General features: G+C 56.4%; 1 protein-coding gene across 3 annotated transcripts in view; it reads right to left on the reverse strand.

Annotated features, from left to right (window-relative positions):
• EPHB2 (EPH receptor B2) overlaps positions 1-15,944 on the reverse strand; it is a 167,855-nt gene extending 151,911 nt beyond the window's left edge. For 2 of the 3 annotated variants that reach the window (XM_037032948.1, XM_037032946.1), the window contains exon 1: positions 15,744-15,944. In XM_037032948.1, coding sequence (XP_036888843.1) covers positions 15,744-15,804 — 61 coding nt within the window. In that variant the 5' untranslated portion in view covers positions 15,805-15,944. The remainder of the gene's footprint in view (positions 1-15,743) is intronic. The other variant, XM_037032947.1, reaches the window with a different exon arrangement.
• Between the last annotated feature and the right edge of the window lie 1,685 nt (positions 15,945-17,629).

Genomic DNA, 17,629 nt, shown 5'->3' on the forward strand with positions numbered 1-17,629 from the left:
AAGGGAGGAGAGAGAGAAAAACAATCAAGGAAACACTAATTATTTTCAAATTACGACTTTGATAAATGCCACAAAAGACTGGTCTATGGAGCTCTCAGCAGCTCAGGGGAAACATCCCTGAAAAACTGGAGAATGGGTGAGTGAGGAGGGGCCAGCCCGTGCAAAGTCCCTGTGGTAGGAGGAAGCCTAGGGAGTGTGTGGGATTGAAAGGCCAGGGTGGCTGGAGCTGCTAGGCCCAGCAGGCGATGGAGACAAACCACAGAATGGGCTGCAGCCAGGACGGAGCAGGGCTTTTGGGCTGCGGGAAGGGTGGGTCTTTATCCTGAAAGCAATAGGAAATCATGGAAATGATTTAGAAAAATGACATGATTATATTCAAAATCCAATCCCAGGTCAAGTTCTCCTAATACAGGATTCTGTGTCTCTGTGGTCCCAGTGTGGCCAGGGCTGGGGACTGTCGGGCTCAAATCTCCCAGTTTGGAGATTTCAAGGCAAAAGTTCCTCTCCTCCCAGCATCTCATGCCCAGAGGGATCACCAACCGCTCAGAGCACTCAGCATTTCCAGAGGTCCAGGGGCCCGCTGACTAAGGTCTATTCACCGGCCAAGGTCTGCTCCACAGCACACTTGCCGTCGCAGAGAATGAAAATCCACGCAGAAGTTCAGGGAACTCAGTGAGGCTCCCCCTGTGATCCTAACTGGGAGGCATTACCCCGAGTGAGCAGATTATCAGGATGTGTGATTTCTGGAATAAACACAGCTGTGTTTGTTTCCCCTCGCAGAGCTCCAGACGGAGCGGCAGCCCGGCCCGCCGCAGGCAGCTGGGGCCTCGCACCTTGGGACCCACACCACCAGGGTGCGGAGACATGCCCCTCCCAATAGCCACCGGGTGCTGCCATCCAGGCAGAGCCGTCTGGAGGCCGACTCGGGGCCCCTCGGGAAGCTGGTGGGGAGACCACAGAGGTGCAGGTGTTCCAGCCCCAGGAGGGGAAGCGAGTGCCCAGAAACCCAGCGGCCTCTTCCCTGTGGAATGAGATTGGGCACAGTTGGCGGGACAACGGAGAGTTGTCAGCCGTGGGAAGTCCGTGTGCCAGCCGGGATCCTGAGGAGGTCAGAGGCCAGCCCTGGAGCTTTCCAGAGGGAAAAGTAGGGTACAGGGAAGGGGGACGAAGAGAGTAGGGCAGCCAACAGGCTCACACAGAGCAGGCTTTCAATCCCAGCTCCACTGCCCAGGAACCCTTCGATCACGGGCAAGTCACAGGTCACCTCTCTGAGCCTCGGTTGCCTCATCTGTAAAGCGGGGAGAATCCCGTCTTTTCCACAGGGCTGTTCTGATGACTGAGCAGGATTTTACAGGTAAAGGGCTTTGTGCAGTGCCTGGCACGTTATAAGAAGCTCTTCAATGAGGGCTACTCCTCATTCATTCATTCATTCACTCGCTGATTACCGGGCGCCTGCTACATCCCAGGCACCATGCTGGACGCTAGTAAACAACTGCCTTTACGAAGCATCCGTTCTTACAGGGAGCAAAACAGTGACTAGATGTTTTCCTTTTTATCGTTATCGTTCCTGTTTTACAGGAGGGTAAACTGAAATTCAGCATGGTTAAGTCCTTTTTTAAATGCCCATTGTTTATTTTTATCCCACCACCTCCTTCTCTAAAAGGCTAGAGGCAGAAGTTTAAACTCTTCACCCAAGTCTCTAAAGCTAGAGAAGGGAGCCACTGACTTTTAAAGATTTTTATCTCCCATAGGAAGAGTTTTAGTAGTCATGAACCTAGCCCCAGGTTCCAGGCCTGCAACTGGTTTTGTGTGACCTTGGGCCATGGCCATCCCTCTCTCGGCCTCTGTTTCTCTACATGTCCGGTGCTGATTATTTTCGTGTTCAAGGAGCGGCCCAAGCGCACTGCTTGGGGGAGCTGCTTGGGGGAGCTGAGCCCCAGCAGGGCACCCACAACCTCTCCCTGACACCAAGGGTGAAGTGGGTGGGGTGGGACTTGGCTCCTCCCAAGGAGCTCTCTGGGAGCTGGAGGGCTTCGGCCAGGGGAGAAGGGGTCCAGGCAGTTACCCTCCCCTGCCATGCTCACTGTGCCATGGTTCCCACCACTCTGACCCACCCTCCCAGTATAGTTGCTACATCCTGGCCCCTCCTGTGGCCAGAGTAGCTAGCTGGGTAGGACCACCTTGTACCCCGGGTCTGGCTGAATTAAGGCCAGACTTGTGCAGCCCACCCAACCTCCTGCTGCCTCTCTCTCTTCTCAGTACGCCCCCGATGCCCATCCATGGCCATCTTCCTAAACCCTTCCTTGCTTTTGATTTCTTTCAGTGGCTCCTGACTACTTCCAGCATCCAGTCCAGACACTGGAGCTTGCCACTCCAAGCCTCTCTTTCCTGGCTCCAATCTCCTCTGCCAGCCTCCTCTCCCACTTCCCTCTTTCATTCACTGTGGCTCCTACAAGCCTACCCCTTCTGAGCATCCTCGCCCTCGCTCAGGCTGCTCCCTCTGCTAAGAAGGCCCTTCATTCCGTCCACTGTGCGCCAAAGCCCCTCCAGGCCAATGTGCCTTCCCCACGAGCCCTTTGCACTCAGCAGATTCCATCTTATACACAAGTGTGAATTCATCACATCGCCAAATATTTCTGAGCCTGCTGTTTTTAAAAATCTACCAAACAAGTGTTACTAACTATTACGCAGGGTTGTTGAGGGGAATAAATGAGGGAATAAACGAGGACACGTTAATAAAGCAGCCAGCACGGTGCCTAGCACTCCGCAAGGACTCGGTGGTGCAGGGCTGCTATGACGATGTGAATGATGTTGGTGACAGAAGAGGGAGAAAAGAAAGAGAAAAGGAGGAGAAGAGGGGAGGGAACTGGCCTGTTCCTCTGCTGGTATATAATGTTGTCACGTCAGAGTGTCAATTCTGTTGGATTCCTCTCTATGTCCCGCGGCATCCTGGATGCTTTCACAAATTATGACCTCGTGGCTGGATGGATGGATGGACGGGAGGAGAAGAGTGGGATCATGGGAAGGAAGGAAGGATGTATGGGCAAATGAATGGAAACAGATACGTCTGGAGGAGACTGAGCGTGCTATCCGGGAAGCCTAGCAGCACAGCAGACCACTGGCAGCTGAGGCTTCTGGGACCAGATGCCAAATCTGTTTCCCTTGGCTCCAAGCTCCCGGGTTTGGCCAGCACCAGCCCGCTCTCAAGGTTGAGTGAGTGGAGGCTCAGGGCAGCTGATGCCCGGGGGAGTTTCAGCTCTTCCCCCACCTGTCACCCGCCTCCCAGAGCACCGGCCCCTGGCAGCAGGAGCGCATCTCCCCAAGTGTAAGCCAAGTCAATGGAAAATAGGATTTGCTTTGCAGAAATTCACTTCGGGGGCCAACTTCTCCCGAACGCCCCCGTGCAGAATCTCTGGCAAATCCGCCATCGGCGGCTCAGAAAGTTTCTCCAAACCTGGAGAGTATGCTGCTTGCTAACCCTCTCTAAGTCCAGAAGCTGGAGAATAAAGAAATAACCACTGTTCAGGTAGTGAAGGGAATCTGAGGGAGAGAAATGTGTTCTGATTTTCGGTGTTTGTTCATTCTTCCATCCATTTATCCACCCAACTGTCTAAAACGTGCAACCATCTTGCCATCATTCATCCATCCACCCACCCACTCACCCAGCCACGCAATCCATGCAGCCTCCACAAAACCATTCTATGCATCTACCCATCTATCCATCCACCCACCCACTCATCAGTCTGACCAGCAATCTCTCAAACCATCCAAGTACTCAGCTGTCACCCACCTATCTAACAGCATCACGCAGTACGGTTGCAGGGAAACCAGACATGTTGACACAGTGCATGGCAGGGTCTAACCTGGGAAATATAAATACAAGGTGCCACCAAGAATACCGAGGACAGAAGGTTCAACACCGTACACCTAAGGGGTAGGACCAGAGACAGAGGCCAGGGCAGGATTCAAGCCGGAGGAGATGCTCAAGCTTAGTCTTAGTAAGTAGCAGCAGGAACCAACCAGAAAGAGAAAGTGAGGAGGGCATGCAGGCAAGGGGCAACAGGAAATGGCATGATGGATCCTAGACATCCAATGACCACTCTGTTAACTGAGGACCCTGGGCCAGTTCCCAGTTTTTACGAGTCCACCAGCCTCTATAATTGCCCCCTGATTTACAGAGAGAAAGGGCCGTGTCCAACAGCAGCTGGGGGTGCAGGTGCCGTCTGCTGCCCCAGTGGCTCCGCTGCAGGGAAACCTGGAGGGGAGCGAAGCGGATCTCCCGCCTTTCAGAGGAGAGCTTCGCTGTCAAGCAGACACACGTGGAAGTCCCAAGCTCACATTTTGCTGCAAGTTACTTAACTTCTCAGTCTTTCTTCCCTCTTCTAAAAATGAAGACGCCATTAATAGCCCCCTCCTCGGTCACAGCAAGGATTGAATGAGGTGACGGGGGAGTGCCTGGTGGGCTGTGGGTACTGCCTGCTGTTCTTCCTAATGGCTGCGAATGTTCTAGTCCTACTGTGTGCCGGGAAGAATGATGTGAAATAGTGCTCAGGAAAGTGCGTCTCGGACATACATGGATCTCAACATTAATTCTTTGTCCATGTCTATAACCTATGTTCAAATGGTCTAGAAAAATACATGTATATACGTACACACACACCATAGAGAGAACAAATGTGGCAAATGTTCCTAATTGTTGAATCTGGGTGAAGGATATGTGGGTATTTATCTTACTGTACTTGCAACTTTCTGTGTGTTTGAAATATTTCTTTAAAAGAACGAGAAGAAAAGACATCAGCTCTTTGTAGATCTATCTTGAAGTCAGGCTGCCTGAGTTTGGATCCAGCTCCGCCATTACGGGCTGCACGATTGTGAGCAAATTACTTCACTTCTCTAAGCCTTAATTTTTTAATCTAGAGGACACAGGTAGTAACCCCTACACACAGTTCCTGGTCTCCAGCAAGCCCTCAACAAACGCTGGTTGCTGCTGCTGTTACTGCCATTACAATTCTCATAGAAAAGCTGAGACAGGATAGGAAAGGTTTGGTAAACACCTGCTTTGCATACATTATCCTTTTAATCCCCCAAACAACAAACAGGTGAGGTAGTCCTCACTGTACAGACGAGGAACCAGGGCTGAGGAGGGTGAAATGACCTACCCACAGTGGTGTGGCTGGCCGGTGGAGAAGTCGGGATTTTAAGAGTTTGCCCATCTCCAAAGTCCAGGATCTTCCCCCAGGGTCTCCTGCCTTTTCTTTGTCCCAACACCCAGGCCAAGGGGACTCTGGAACCTTCCAACTCCAGAAGTGACTTGTCAGAAGGGAGTCCCGAGCTTCGCTGGCGTGGTTGGGCTTCCGGACCCGCTCGGGGACACCCGGCATCAGGGCCGCCTTGGCAGCTCAGGAGCCCTTTGGACTATTCTCCCGAGAGCCGCAGGAGCTGCCATCTGGGGCCGTGGGGAGTGACAGCTGACACTGATGGGGACAGGCAAGAGGACATACAGGCTGGGGCCCTGACTTGAACAGACTCCCTGGGCCACAGGCTTTCGTGGGTTCCAGAAAGGCCCCACGGGCTCTGGCCGAGGCTGTTCCCAGGCTTTGCCTCCCCGTGAGAGGCGGAGAAGCCCCATTCAGGCGGGACGCATCCCACTGTGCGCTAAGCCGCTTTCTCCCCACTTACACGTTTCAGATGCTTTTTGTCCTTCCGGCTTCCCATGGACTCAGGCCAAGTGACAAGTTGGTGCTGTGGACATATGTCGTCACCATAATGGGAATGTTGACCCCACGCTCTCTCCCTGCTGGGGCCAGGCAGCTTGCACCCCGCCCCAGTGCTTGGCACGCCTTGTTCTCAGCCACACAGGGCCCTTCCCAGCTCCCCAAACACGCTGTACCCTCCCGGGCCTCCCACTGGGGTCTTTGCAGATGCTGTCCTGTTGCCGGGAATGCCGACCTAGCGGCTTCTTCGCCTGGCTATTCCTTAACATCCACCTGAGAAGTCGCCTCTTTCCGGAAGCCCTTCCTAACCCCATTTTACAGTGGGAGAAATGGAGGCTCAAAGTGGTAGGTTGAAAGGGCCAAGGTCACGCTGTGTTGTAAGCATCGGAGCCAGAGGTCCACTCCGGTGTGGTTTGACTCCAGGACCCTGGAGTCATTCCTCCATTCCTCCAACTCTGCCCTCACAGCAGACACTGAGGAAGATAGGCTATCTGCCTGCCGATGGGACAGATGCCTGCAAGAAGGAGCTTCTGTTCCTGGACTGTTCTGGAAGGTGGGAAACAGAAAGTGTGGAGGGAAGTTACAGAAAAAGAGACTCTCCAACTCAAGGTTGGGAGGCATTTCTAACACCTTCCCTATCTACCAAGCTGTGTGACCTTGGGTAAGTCACTTCAGCTCCCTGAACAGCAACTTCTCCACCTGAAAAACGGAGATAGCGGCACCTTCGCTACCTGTCTCCCCCAAACACCTCCACTAGAGCTTGCAGGCTGCTAGCCCGTGAGTCAAATCCAGCTGGCAACCAGGGTTTGGTGTGGCCAGATTGTATTTTAAAATAAGTTGAATAAAAATGTAAAAACCAGCTTTTCCATAAATATCAGAACTTTGCAAACCAGAGGATCTGGCAAAACAGAACCCAGATATGATCAGGAGTGGGTAGCACCTGCTTCTTCAGGCAGGACACGTGCTCTCGGCGGGGCACGGCTGTCTCACACTGAGCTCCTTCCCGAGTCCAAAATCCAGGCCCACTTGGGAGTCTGGGATCTCCAGCCAGGACTCTCGTGACTTCTTATCTGTATTGGGGCTGGCCAAGAGAAGCCCCATTTCTTGCTCGCTGGTTTAACACATAAAATGTGACCACGTGTTGCCCCTAGTCCCCGCCATGTCTTTGAAGGTGACCTTCCACCTGCCCCCTTCACCATTTGCACAAATCTCCACTCACTCTGAACCCGCCCATGGTCTGAAGTTAGATACAACGGCAACTGGCCACTGCTTTTAGACTTTTAGATTCCCTCCATTGTTTTCCTCCTCCTCTGGCAGTGGCCGCTGGCCAAGGCGGGAGAGACAAACCCCAGGCACACCTTCACAGGTTGTTTTCTAATTGAGTGAGGAGCACAGTTGCTCCTTAGCACAGCCGTCTGCGGTGGCTGAAATCATGACCCCCCCCCAAATGTACTGATGAGAAAACTGAGGCCCGGAGGGGTGAGGGGACCTCCTTCCTCCTCCAAATTCAATCCTGCCAGCCCAGGGCCTCCTCCTCTGGCCTCGAGCCTCATGCCAGGTCCTGAATATCTATAGTCCGGGCTACGGTTTTAAATAATTTGTAGCTTCCTTTATTGCGCAAACATCTCTTTAGTGCCTTTCAGGAGCCAGGCTCTGTGCCAGACACCGGATCAGAGGAGAGGGAGGGTCCCTGCTCTGCTGGAGGCGGCAGGTGACCTGGGAAGCCAATGCTGGGGTGCAGTGGGAGGGAACAAAAGGTAGAGAATGAGGTTTCTGGCTTCCTGTTACCCCCACCATGTGAGACCATCAACTCCCTGGGGCAGAAAGCCGCCCATCACAAAGCCACTTCTTCCACTAAACAGGGGAGGGGCTAAGTCAGAGTCTGGACCCCAGGTGGGCCCCGGAGCACGTGGTGAGGGGACAGGTGGGGGCGGGGCGCTCTGGGCACAACCTGGAAGCTCTGGGCAATCCAGTCAGATTCTGTGTGTTAAACCACCGGGCAGGAGGGAAGGCTTTTCCTTTGAAGACTGAAAGAGAACATGAAGCGCAGTGTATTCCCCCTCTGCCTGAACCTGGCAAAGAAGCCCAGGCTGAATCTGAGACAGGTCTGGGACACCCTGTCACTGCAGGGGCGACGTTCTGTGGCATTACAGCCTAGACCTTAAGAACTCTCGCGGTTTCCGCTTCACCCTCTCAGGAGACAGCAGCCAGGGAAGACAATTCGGTCTAGACTCCTGACAGGTAAAGGAAGGAGAGGGGAGGGGGTCAGCCTTTCGGCCGTGCCCAGCAGGGCCTCAGCGTTGCACGTGAGACCGTGACAGGCCTGCCAGCAAGCCTAGCTGAGGGCAGTCTCACAAGTGACCCCGGCTAACACCTTGGAGCAGCAGAATAATGAACCCAGGCAATCCACGGAGTCGCTGAGGTTCTAAGCCAATACATTTTGGGTTGGCCTATTACGCAGCAATAGATAACCAATACACTTTCCAGGGACAGAACCCCGTGCTTTTTATAGCTCTCCCCTCCCTGCATGAAGCCGGGCGCTGGGCACTGAATGCCAGAGCTGGAAGAGGCATCCAAAACCACGGAGTCCCACCCCCTCATTCCAAAGAGGCGGCAGCTGAGGTGCGGGGAGAAGTAATTACTCCAGATTACACAGAGACGGGGCAGATCTAGAGGGCAAACTCGAACCCAACCGGGGCCAGACAAGTAACACAAGCGCGCAGCTCGATCGGTGGTGAACTCCCCCCAGCGCTCACAAGTTCTGTCTGAAGAGCCAGCCACCATTCAGCTCCAGCCAACTGTGGCCATGTGGGAATGTGGGCCCAGGGAAGCCAGATTGTCTGACTTTTCAGAGAAGCCAGAAACAGAATTTCTCTGTAAAAGCTCTTGATTTTTTAAATGGTGACTAAGAACTCAACCTGGATTGGTGATCTCTGAGCTATCAAGACTGGCCTCGGGCTTCTAGCTAGGTCTGGCCATGACCTTGGGTGAATCATGTTACCCACCCCGCCCCAGCCTCAGTTTTCCCATCTCTAAAATGGGCCCTATGGCTCCTGCCCACTTACGGATGAACTAATGGATTTGGAAGGAGAAGCTGCGGAGGGCCCTATGACTGACTTTTCCACAGACTCAGTTCTCTACGGAGGTGCCCCTTACAATGAAATGAGTTAACACCCAATTTGTCTAAGTTAGAACAACATTATTCTGGCCATTACGACAGAGATTGCATTTTTATGGCAGGTTTGTGAGTTCCAGAACCCTCCCGCGCTTGCATTATCTCAGGATGCTGATGGAGCCAGAGGCTGGACGGCTGCCTCGGAGGCCCTTGCCAGAGCCAAGCCCTTCCTTGGAGCCGGGAGGCACGTTCCAGAAGCTGCCTGAATGGCAATGAAAGACAGGGGTTCGAATGCCTCTCTCCTCCTCCCTGGTTATGTGTCCTTGGGCCACTCCCTCTCTGAGCTTCGGTTTCCCAATCTGTAAAATGGACGTGATAATGAAACCGCCTGTTGGGGCTGTCGGGGCAATTGCATGAGATCGCAAGGCCCTTAGCAGAGTGTCTGGCACGGGAAGTGATGATCACCGTGGCATGGAAGCTGGCACGGGCAGGCACTCGGCCAGGAAGAAGGGCACAGCCGCAGAGGATCCGAGGATTGGGGAGGACGCGTTGGGGGAAGGATGGGGCCTTTGAGGAAAACCTAGATGAAGCCCAGAGAGGCGGCCAGAGGGGCCTCTGCCCCACCCATGAGTCAGACTCAGAGCTCAACTCTGTGTCTTTGGGTTTCCTGCAGCTGAGAGAAGAGGAGGTGGGGGAGAGCTGAAGACAGAGTGCCCCAGTGAAGTAGCGCCCGTGTTCCCCTACTCTGAATGCAGTCTCCTGCTGGTATCAAGCCGTACCAGCAATGGTCAATATTTACTGCGTGCCCACCACACCTGAAGCACACACTCAACTTAGTCTTTAGTGGATGAGCACATTCATTCTGCACAACCACCTCAAGAGCAAGGAACGATTATTGAGCCTTACGAGCCAAGGCTCAGAGAGGCTAAGAAATCGGCCAGAGGACACACAGTAAAGGATGGTCTGACTCCAAGCACCCTTCTTTACCAGCCCCGGGCTGCGCTGCTTATTGAAAGAGTGACAGTGGCCAGGGCTGTGGGATTTCAGAGAATGGACCAAGGACGGAGAGTGCTGGCATTTCACACTGATGACCATGAATGAATCCTGGGTACGGCCACATTCTGTTAGTCGCTGCATCCGGGATCCCGTTGAACCCTCGCCTTGAGCCTCCGACAGGCCAGTTTACAGCTGAGGAAACTGAAGCTAAGAGGGCACATGGCTTGTTCAAGGCCACAGAGCAAGCAAGGTCTCCCTGGGACACCTCCACTCGCACGGGGCTACAGCAGGGCAACAGAGGGCTCCTGGAAGCTCACCTAGCAAGGCCCAGGGTAAGGTGACCCTAGGTAAGCCCCCAGGTGACACAGGGGCGCCAGGAAGACAAGTTGCCCCTCTTCCACCTTTCGGGAGGCACCCGCTTTAAAAGGCCCTAAAAAGCTTTCCAGGCAGCTTATCGGGCTGAGCCGATCCCAATCAGGAAGCTGCCAGGTGCTGTCACCCTCAACGGCCGCCCCACCCCAGAGCTGTGCAAACATTCATCCCTCCCCGCCCTCCCCCAGCCCAATCTCTCTGTGTACACCAGCCGGCAGGCAGCCCAGGCCAGTGGGCACTAACTGATAGAGCCCATTTCAATCTTTTCCAGTTTCCGCCTGAGGTTTCTCATTCTCTTCCCCAGGAGTCCAGTACTCTATCGTGGGCCCCCCGGGGGGGCAAATTTGCTTGCCCGATGGAAAAACCTGAGGAGTGTGTCAAATTCAGACCCCCAGCGCCACCCCCCCCCCCAACTTCCCCAACCCTGGCCTCATTACTGATCTACCAAATCTCCAGCTAGGTCAGGCAAACAGGCCAGGCCATGAGATGGGACAGCGTTGTGGTCAGAGGTGTGGGCCAGGCCCACCTCTGCCAAGAGGCCACCCTTGATCTCCCCCTGATCTCCCCTCTCCTCTCTCCGAGGGAGCACAGCTCCCCTGCCTTGCCCAGCCCAGGCCTCCTGTCACCAGCCAGCTCCATCTGCCCCTTCCTGCAGGGGCCTCTCTGTGCGCAGGGATCCGACCTTCGACCTAAACTAATAGGTGAGCTGTGGCAGGCAGGGGTGCTCAACACAGCTGCCTCCACCGTGCCTCCACTGAGGCCGACGCAAAACCTTGACGAAGGGGCACCAAATGTGCCAGGAAGGACAACCTCCCGGGACAGCCTGGGGGAGACAAGGAGGGCTGATTTGGTGCCTGGACAACACAAAGGCCAAAGAGGAGGCCAAATTAGGACACAGCCATCACCGACCACACCCAGGGGTGCTCTGAGGGAGGGGGCCTCAAGGGGCCGAGGACAGCCTCTAATGTACACGCTCGTGTGCCTGTACACTGTGTGGTGTCCACAGGAACCCCCGAGGAAATGGAAGTGCAGGGACTCCAAGCTCCTTGTCCAGGGTACACAGAGATCTGGGCTGGGATTTGAACCCAGGTCTGATTGCCCCCGATGGCTTTGCCTTTCCTACTTGACACCATCTGTGAAGTCAGCTGGGCCTGCTCCCCACCAGAGCCGGAACCCCTTCTCCCAGCTGGCACCTAACATATAGGTGCCCAGTGATTTCTTTGAAAATATACGGCTGGGGGGAGGAATGAAGGAACAAGTCGACTTGCCTTTAAATTCTATAGCACTTGGGTTTTAAATCTAAGCCCTGATTTCCTGGTTAAGATGAATATATGAAAGCAGCCTCCTTTAAAATGAGAAGCAGAAGAAACAAACATGAAAGGAAAGCCAGTTCCAAATTAATCCCACTGAAGGTCACTGGGTCTTAGATAAAGGTGGGCCCAGCGGAGGGCTGGGATGGGGGTAGGAGGGGTGGCAGGGCAGTCAGGCTCCCTGAATCCCCTTAACGGAGGGACTTGCCCAGCACATAGCTGCTGCTGGTCCATTTGAATCCTTAACTCTGGCTGAGCCGGTCTACGCATTCTCCCGAACGCTTTCCTGCAAACCATCCCCTCGGCTTCTCCCTCCAGGAACACTTCCTTCATCCCCATCTCCAGCTGTTTCATTCTCCTGATACTGCATAACACGATGTAATACAGGCCTCACTCGTTCCCTCAACGTCAGTTCATTCGCCGTTCCTCAGCTGCTCGCATCACTCAGCTACTGGGCACCGACCGACGCGGCTGGGTGCGGTTCTGGGTACTGGGAATGCCGTAACCAACATGGCAGGTACAACCCTCTTCCCTCCTGGAGCGTGCTGTCTACAGGCGAGACAGACGCAAAACGAGGAGACGAGCAAACCGCGGATCTGTTTCAGGTGGTGAAGGGTGTTGGGAAGCAAAACAAAGCTGGTGGGAGAAAAAGTGGCAGAACTGGGTCTGTTTCGGCTAAGGTCTCAGGGAAAGGCCTGGGGAGGGGGGGCATTTGAACTGAGCTATTTTCACCACGCCGTGGACACGAAAACGAGCAGCGGAGGCCCCTCAGGGGGCCCCCAGTCTGGCTGGGAGGATGAGCCGGCCTTTCCTGGAGAGTGCAGGAGGGGGTCTGGCTCCTCTGAACGCCCCGCACACTGAGGGTCAGTGAGCTCTTCAAACACCAACCTGGCCGGGCCCCTCAGTGGCTCCAGAAGCTTCAAAGACTCCCCACGGCCCTCAGCATCAAGTCCAAGCTCCGTAGCCTTCACACCCAGCCCTTAGGACCTGCCCTGCCCTCCACTCCCAACCTCACGTCCCACTGCAGCCTCCCTCACACCTGTCAGATACACCCACGTAAGTATCCGATGACCGTGTCTCCACGTCTTTACACACATTGATTTTTTTTTCTAGGCAGAATTCTCCTCCTCCTCTAAGCCCCAAAGTCAACCTCCTTAACTAGGAGAACACCCTGCGTTAGGGTGACAGGTGGCGGAGACAGTTTCACTGCAGGAAGAATGGGCAGCGGGAACGTCAGGGAAGGGAAAGCCACCAACGACAAACAACGCTCTTCCCTCCCAAACCGCCTCTGCAGCCCCAGGTGGTTCCCAACTTCCTCCTGGTGGCACTCTGGGACACGCTTATCACATCATGTCTCGCCAACTGCTTTTCCTATCTGCTTTGCCCCTACCTCCCTGCCTGCCCCAGGGCTCAGCACCCCACCAGCCTGAGAGGAAGCTCCAGAAATATTTGGAGATCAAATGAACAAGGGTGCAGAGGAAACCCGATTTTCTCTAAACTTCAACCTTTGGATTCCATCTAGTGGCTGGTTTGTCACTGGCCTCCTCTCTAGTTGGATGTGTCCCCAGGGCACTGCCATCCCCCTCTAAGCCCTCATTTTAGATGCTGCAGACTTGTGCTTCCCATGGGGGTCTCATAGCTTTGGGGAGACACTAAGCTCACCATCCTGACCCAGAAGTCCTCCCCCTGACCCCACCCAGCCAGGGACACTCTCTCCTCTCACATTCCAAAGGCTGGGGATTTCCTAGGACCTCTGTGCTCGGGACAGCCTTGTTGCTACAGGGCATGAGGAGGGAGAAGGGCAGAGGCGCGGAGGCTGTGTCTCTGGGCGCTGGGAGCCCCAGGGGCTGCCCTCCCCCCACCCGAGCTTCAGTCCTGCTCCATGGACTGTGCTGCTCCCAGGAGGACCCTTGTGTCTTTGGGGATGTGCCACAAGCAGCACTGTCCATCCCCATCCTCCACCCCCTGAAGCCTCAACCGGTTCTTCAGGGCGGACTTCTCCCACTCACTGTCCGATCTGAACCTCACAGGCACCCCAGTGTGAAAGGCAGGACGGGCATCGTGAGCACCCTCCTTGAACAGATGAGGAAACTGAAGCTTAGAGAGGGGAAGCAGGGTGCATACCATCTGTGTCCACTTGGTCAGCTCCCTGTTAACCCCTAATGCACTAGACTCCTTAGTGTCTGGAGGAACCTGAGATGAGGTTTGGGGTGCCCTCCTTCCACCCTGTCCCCAAGTGGCAGCCTGAGCACCCAACCCTCTTGTTATGTCAGCAGCCGACCAGCCCCGTGTCCAGGGCCCAGGGTCCAGCCTGGCACAGCCTAGCAGATACCAACGCCCCCTACCACAGCCAAGGCCAGGCAGACGTGGCCCTTCCTTCTAGCCCACGGTAATTAAAAACACGCCCAGGCTTCTTCCAGTGAAAGAGGGGCCAATTTTCTTCCCCTCCAGCACCGCTGACTGCAACCTACATCGCAATATTTATGCCAAGCTCCCCATAATACTGTAAACATCCCAATGTACAGTGGCCAACACATGAGTCATTTCCCCAAAGCCAGAGTTAATAAGTGGTACCTCAACCATATTCCAGGGAGCTCCCACCCGCAGCCAGGCCCAGGGCTGCCCTCCACACCCATGGCCTAGTGGCTCCCTCAGAGCCCCAGCGGCCCAGCACTGGGAAACCGCGGGCAGCCTCCGAAACCTCCAAGAGCCAGGAACTTGGGTGCCAGAGACTGTGGCTGCCGTCCAGGGTCACCCCTTCAGCCCCTGAACGATAGTCCCTAAAGCACTCATTGCTGAGAAAGAAACTAAAGTCCCAAAATAGCATGATCCCCACTGTGCTTGTTCCCAAGGGTGCAGCCCCCAGGCCTGGTCGGGTCTGTTCTGGGCTTCTTTATGTTTCTGATTTGCAAGAGGGGAAGGGAGCTTCGCACTTCCCCAGAGTAAACGGAGTTGAGTGTGCATGTTTCACCCCTCCGCCCGCCCGTGGTGCCAGAATCCTGGAAGAGGCTTAGGAACAAGAAGACCCAGCGCAGTGAGGAGGGCGCAGGCTTCAGAGACCACAGACCTGGGCTCTGTTTTTACCACCCAATGATTTCTTAGCCTTGGTTTCTCCATTTATTAAAAGGGAGCAAGAATCCTACTCACCTGGCTTCTGGGGAAGACTTATTTTGGGAAATCCAAGAACACAGTGGGTGGGAAAGCACTTTGTGAATCTAAAGTACCTCGTCAACTGTGCAGCACGTTGTAAACCACAGAGAGTGTAAAATACTTCATAGACTGTAAAGCGATTTGAAAACTGTAAAGTGCTGTACACATGAGAACCATTATTCATATTCATTCCTTGCCCTACAAGCTCGGCCATTACTAGTGGGCACACCCAGACCCCACTAACTTTCCCTCTAGAGGAAGCTGGCTCAGGAAACCTGGCAGCCCTCCTGTCCCTTTGGGGATCAGTGGTACCATGGGGAGACGGCCCAGCGACCCTGACCAAGGCCAACACATGGCAAGAGCATCTGGTCCGGCCCTGACGGCAGCTGGAAAGTTCCCGGGGCTCCAGCGGCCACGCTGAGCTCTGCTGCCAGCGGGGCGGTGGCCGGCAGGGGTGCTCGGAGACCCCGCGCAGCGGAGAGATGCCCACGAACCCATCCCCCCGTAGTCCTTTCGGGGAGGGGACCCCATTGTACGCCGCGGGCGATGGGCAGGCACGGACGCGAGGGGCTGGCGCGCTCACTTCCACTGTCAGTCCCAGCTCTTCAGGGCACCGACCCCATCCCGGGGGTGCGGACCCGGAGCCCCCACCCGGGCCAGCCGCGGTGCCTCCCTCCTACTGCTCCCTGCCAAACTTTCCAGCCTCGACCGCGCGCCGGGTCCCCCGGCCGGCGCCCCTCAACCCCGTGCCGAACAAGGCCAGGCCAGCGCGAGGGGGGTGTCCGGGCCAGGGGCGGCGAGCGCGCGTGGGCAGCCCCCGGCCCTGGGCGGCGCTTGCCCGGCTGGCTACAAAGCCTCGGCAAGATGGTCCCTTCGCCTCCTCCTGGCACAGTCAATCAGAGCCCGCCGCTCCCCGGGCGCCCGCGGGGCCCGCACCTCCAGGCGCTGCCGGACACACCTCCTCGCGGCCACCTGCGCCCCGTGTGAGCCCCGGGGCAAACTTTGCGGGCCGCGGGGTGGAGATGGGCGCCGGCAGCCGCCGGTGCCCGGCCGCTCCCCACCCCCATCGTCCACCCGCCCGCTCACCTTCCACGGCGGCGAGCAGCGGCAGCAGCAGCAGCGCGGCCCCCAGCCTCCGCAGGGCCATCGCTGAGCTTCCCGGGGCCTCGGGCCGCGGCTCCGCGGGGCCCGGGCGGCCCGGGCGAGAGCGCGCGCCCCGGGCTCGGGGGGCCGGGGGGAGCGGCGAGGCGCGGCGCACACACAGCCGCCGCCACCGCGCAGCCAGCAGAATGAGCCATCCAGCCCGGGCAGAACGGGGACCCGGGCTCCGCCAGCGCTGGGCACAGCCCACCTGAGCCGCGGGCGCGGGGGGAGCCCGGCCGGACCGCCGTCTCCCCACGCTCTCCCTGGACCCCAGCCGGTCACGCAGGCCCTCCATTCCCCGGTTTCCCCCGTCCGCCGGGTCACCAGCGGGCAGCGCGGGCGCTGAAGCGCGGAAACCTTTCATTCTCGTGCAACGTAGACAACGGGCTCCCCCCGCGCAGCAGTGGTCTCTCCCGGCGCTGTGGCTCCTCCAGATAAAGCAGCGATTTCAGCCCAAATGTTTCTGAATTTTTATTGAATGCTGCAAAGCCGGAGAGCGTCTGGCGCGGCTGACAGGGGCAGGGAGAGGGGACTCGGGGGAGGGCGGAAGAAGGGGCTGCCCAAAACAGGCTTTAGCCCTACCTGTCAGGGCCGGGAGTGCCACCCTGTCGCCTCAGCCCTGCTACACAGTCCCTGCGGCTCCGAAAGGGACTGAACTGCAATGAATGAGAGAGAGAAAGGGGGGTGGGGGGTGGGGGGAATGGGAACAAAACAGGCGGCTTTCCCAGGCGCTGGGACTGGGCTGGGGCCTCCGCCTGGGAGAGTGGGCCTCGGCTCTAACAGAAGGGCCTGGGGGGGTCACTCCTGCAGTGGTGGGCCGGGCGCTGGCAGTCACACCCCAGTCCTGCCCTCCCCGCCTTGTTCGGAGCCAGAGCAAGAGCCCCTCCCTGCAGACCCATCTGTCTGTACATTGGATCTCTTCTCTGTTCATCTTTTCCCAATGCCGTTTGCGGGGAAGGAGACCGACTTGGGGGGCATCTGAGGGAGCCCCCTCTTCCCCTCCCCCCACATGTGGAATGGACCTGTCGGTGCAGCCACGGTTTTGTGCATGGCTGTGCCTTCAGGGAGGACACAACCCGTTGTTCCCTCCCGGTGGGCCCGGCCCTGCTCTGACAGCCTTCATCACCATCATCATTAACAGGCTTTGCTGAGGCCGGATGGTGGGCGGGCTGCAGAGGGCCTTCGGGAATCATCCAGGCAGGGCCCCTGGCCTTTGGGAGAATCACTCCCGACAAACAAGGCTGAACCAGGAGCCACCCCCTCGGTGGAGTGGGCGTGCGAGCCCAGTGGAGGTACAGACCATTTAAATTTAGTCTATGCCACCCAGACCTCTCCCGTCCCTTTGTCCCCTCCTTTCAGGGCCCATCCTCCAGTTCAGACCAAGAAAAGGGCACCACAGCCTTTGAGACCCCATCTAAGATTTGGAAAATTGAGTCATCTTTTGAAGCTTTAAGAGTCCAACTGAAATGGTCCTCATCCTGGAAGGCGACCAGGAGGAGTGAGGCTCAAAGGCTGGGAGAGACTGCCTGAGAAGGAGACAGGCAGAAGTGAGCAGAGAGAAGGGGAATGGAGTGTGTGGGAATTCCCCTCACCACCCTTAAGCCTACAGACTCCTCTCTGACCAAGGTCAAGATCCACTGGGGTGGGACAGCCTTTATTTTTAGTTTCTGCTTCTCAGACTTTCCAGGGGACCCAAAGTTTTAGAGACCCTGAGCTTGCCCATCCTGGGGCAAGACCCCCTCGCCTGGGCAGAGTGGCTCCACGCTCTCCGACTCCCCTGTCCCAACATGCAATGCCTGACCACTGCCCAATTCAAGAACTATTTCTTG

The sequence above is a fragment of the Sturnira hondurensis genome, unplaced genomic scaffold, assembly GCF_014824575.4.
Source record: "Sturnira hondurensis isolate 20B ecotype Veracruz unplaced genomic scaffold, ASM1482457v3 Scaffold0021555, whole genome shotgun sequence".
NCBI classification, from domain to species: Eukaryota; Metazoa; Chordata; class Mammalia; order Chiroptera; family Phyllostomidae; genus Sturnira; species Sturnira hondurensis.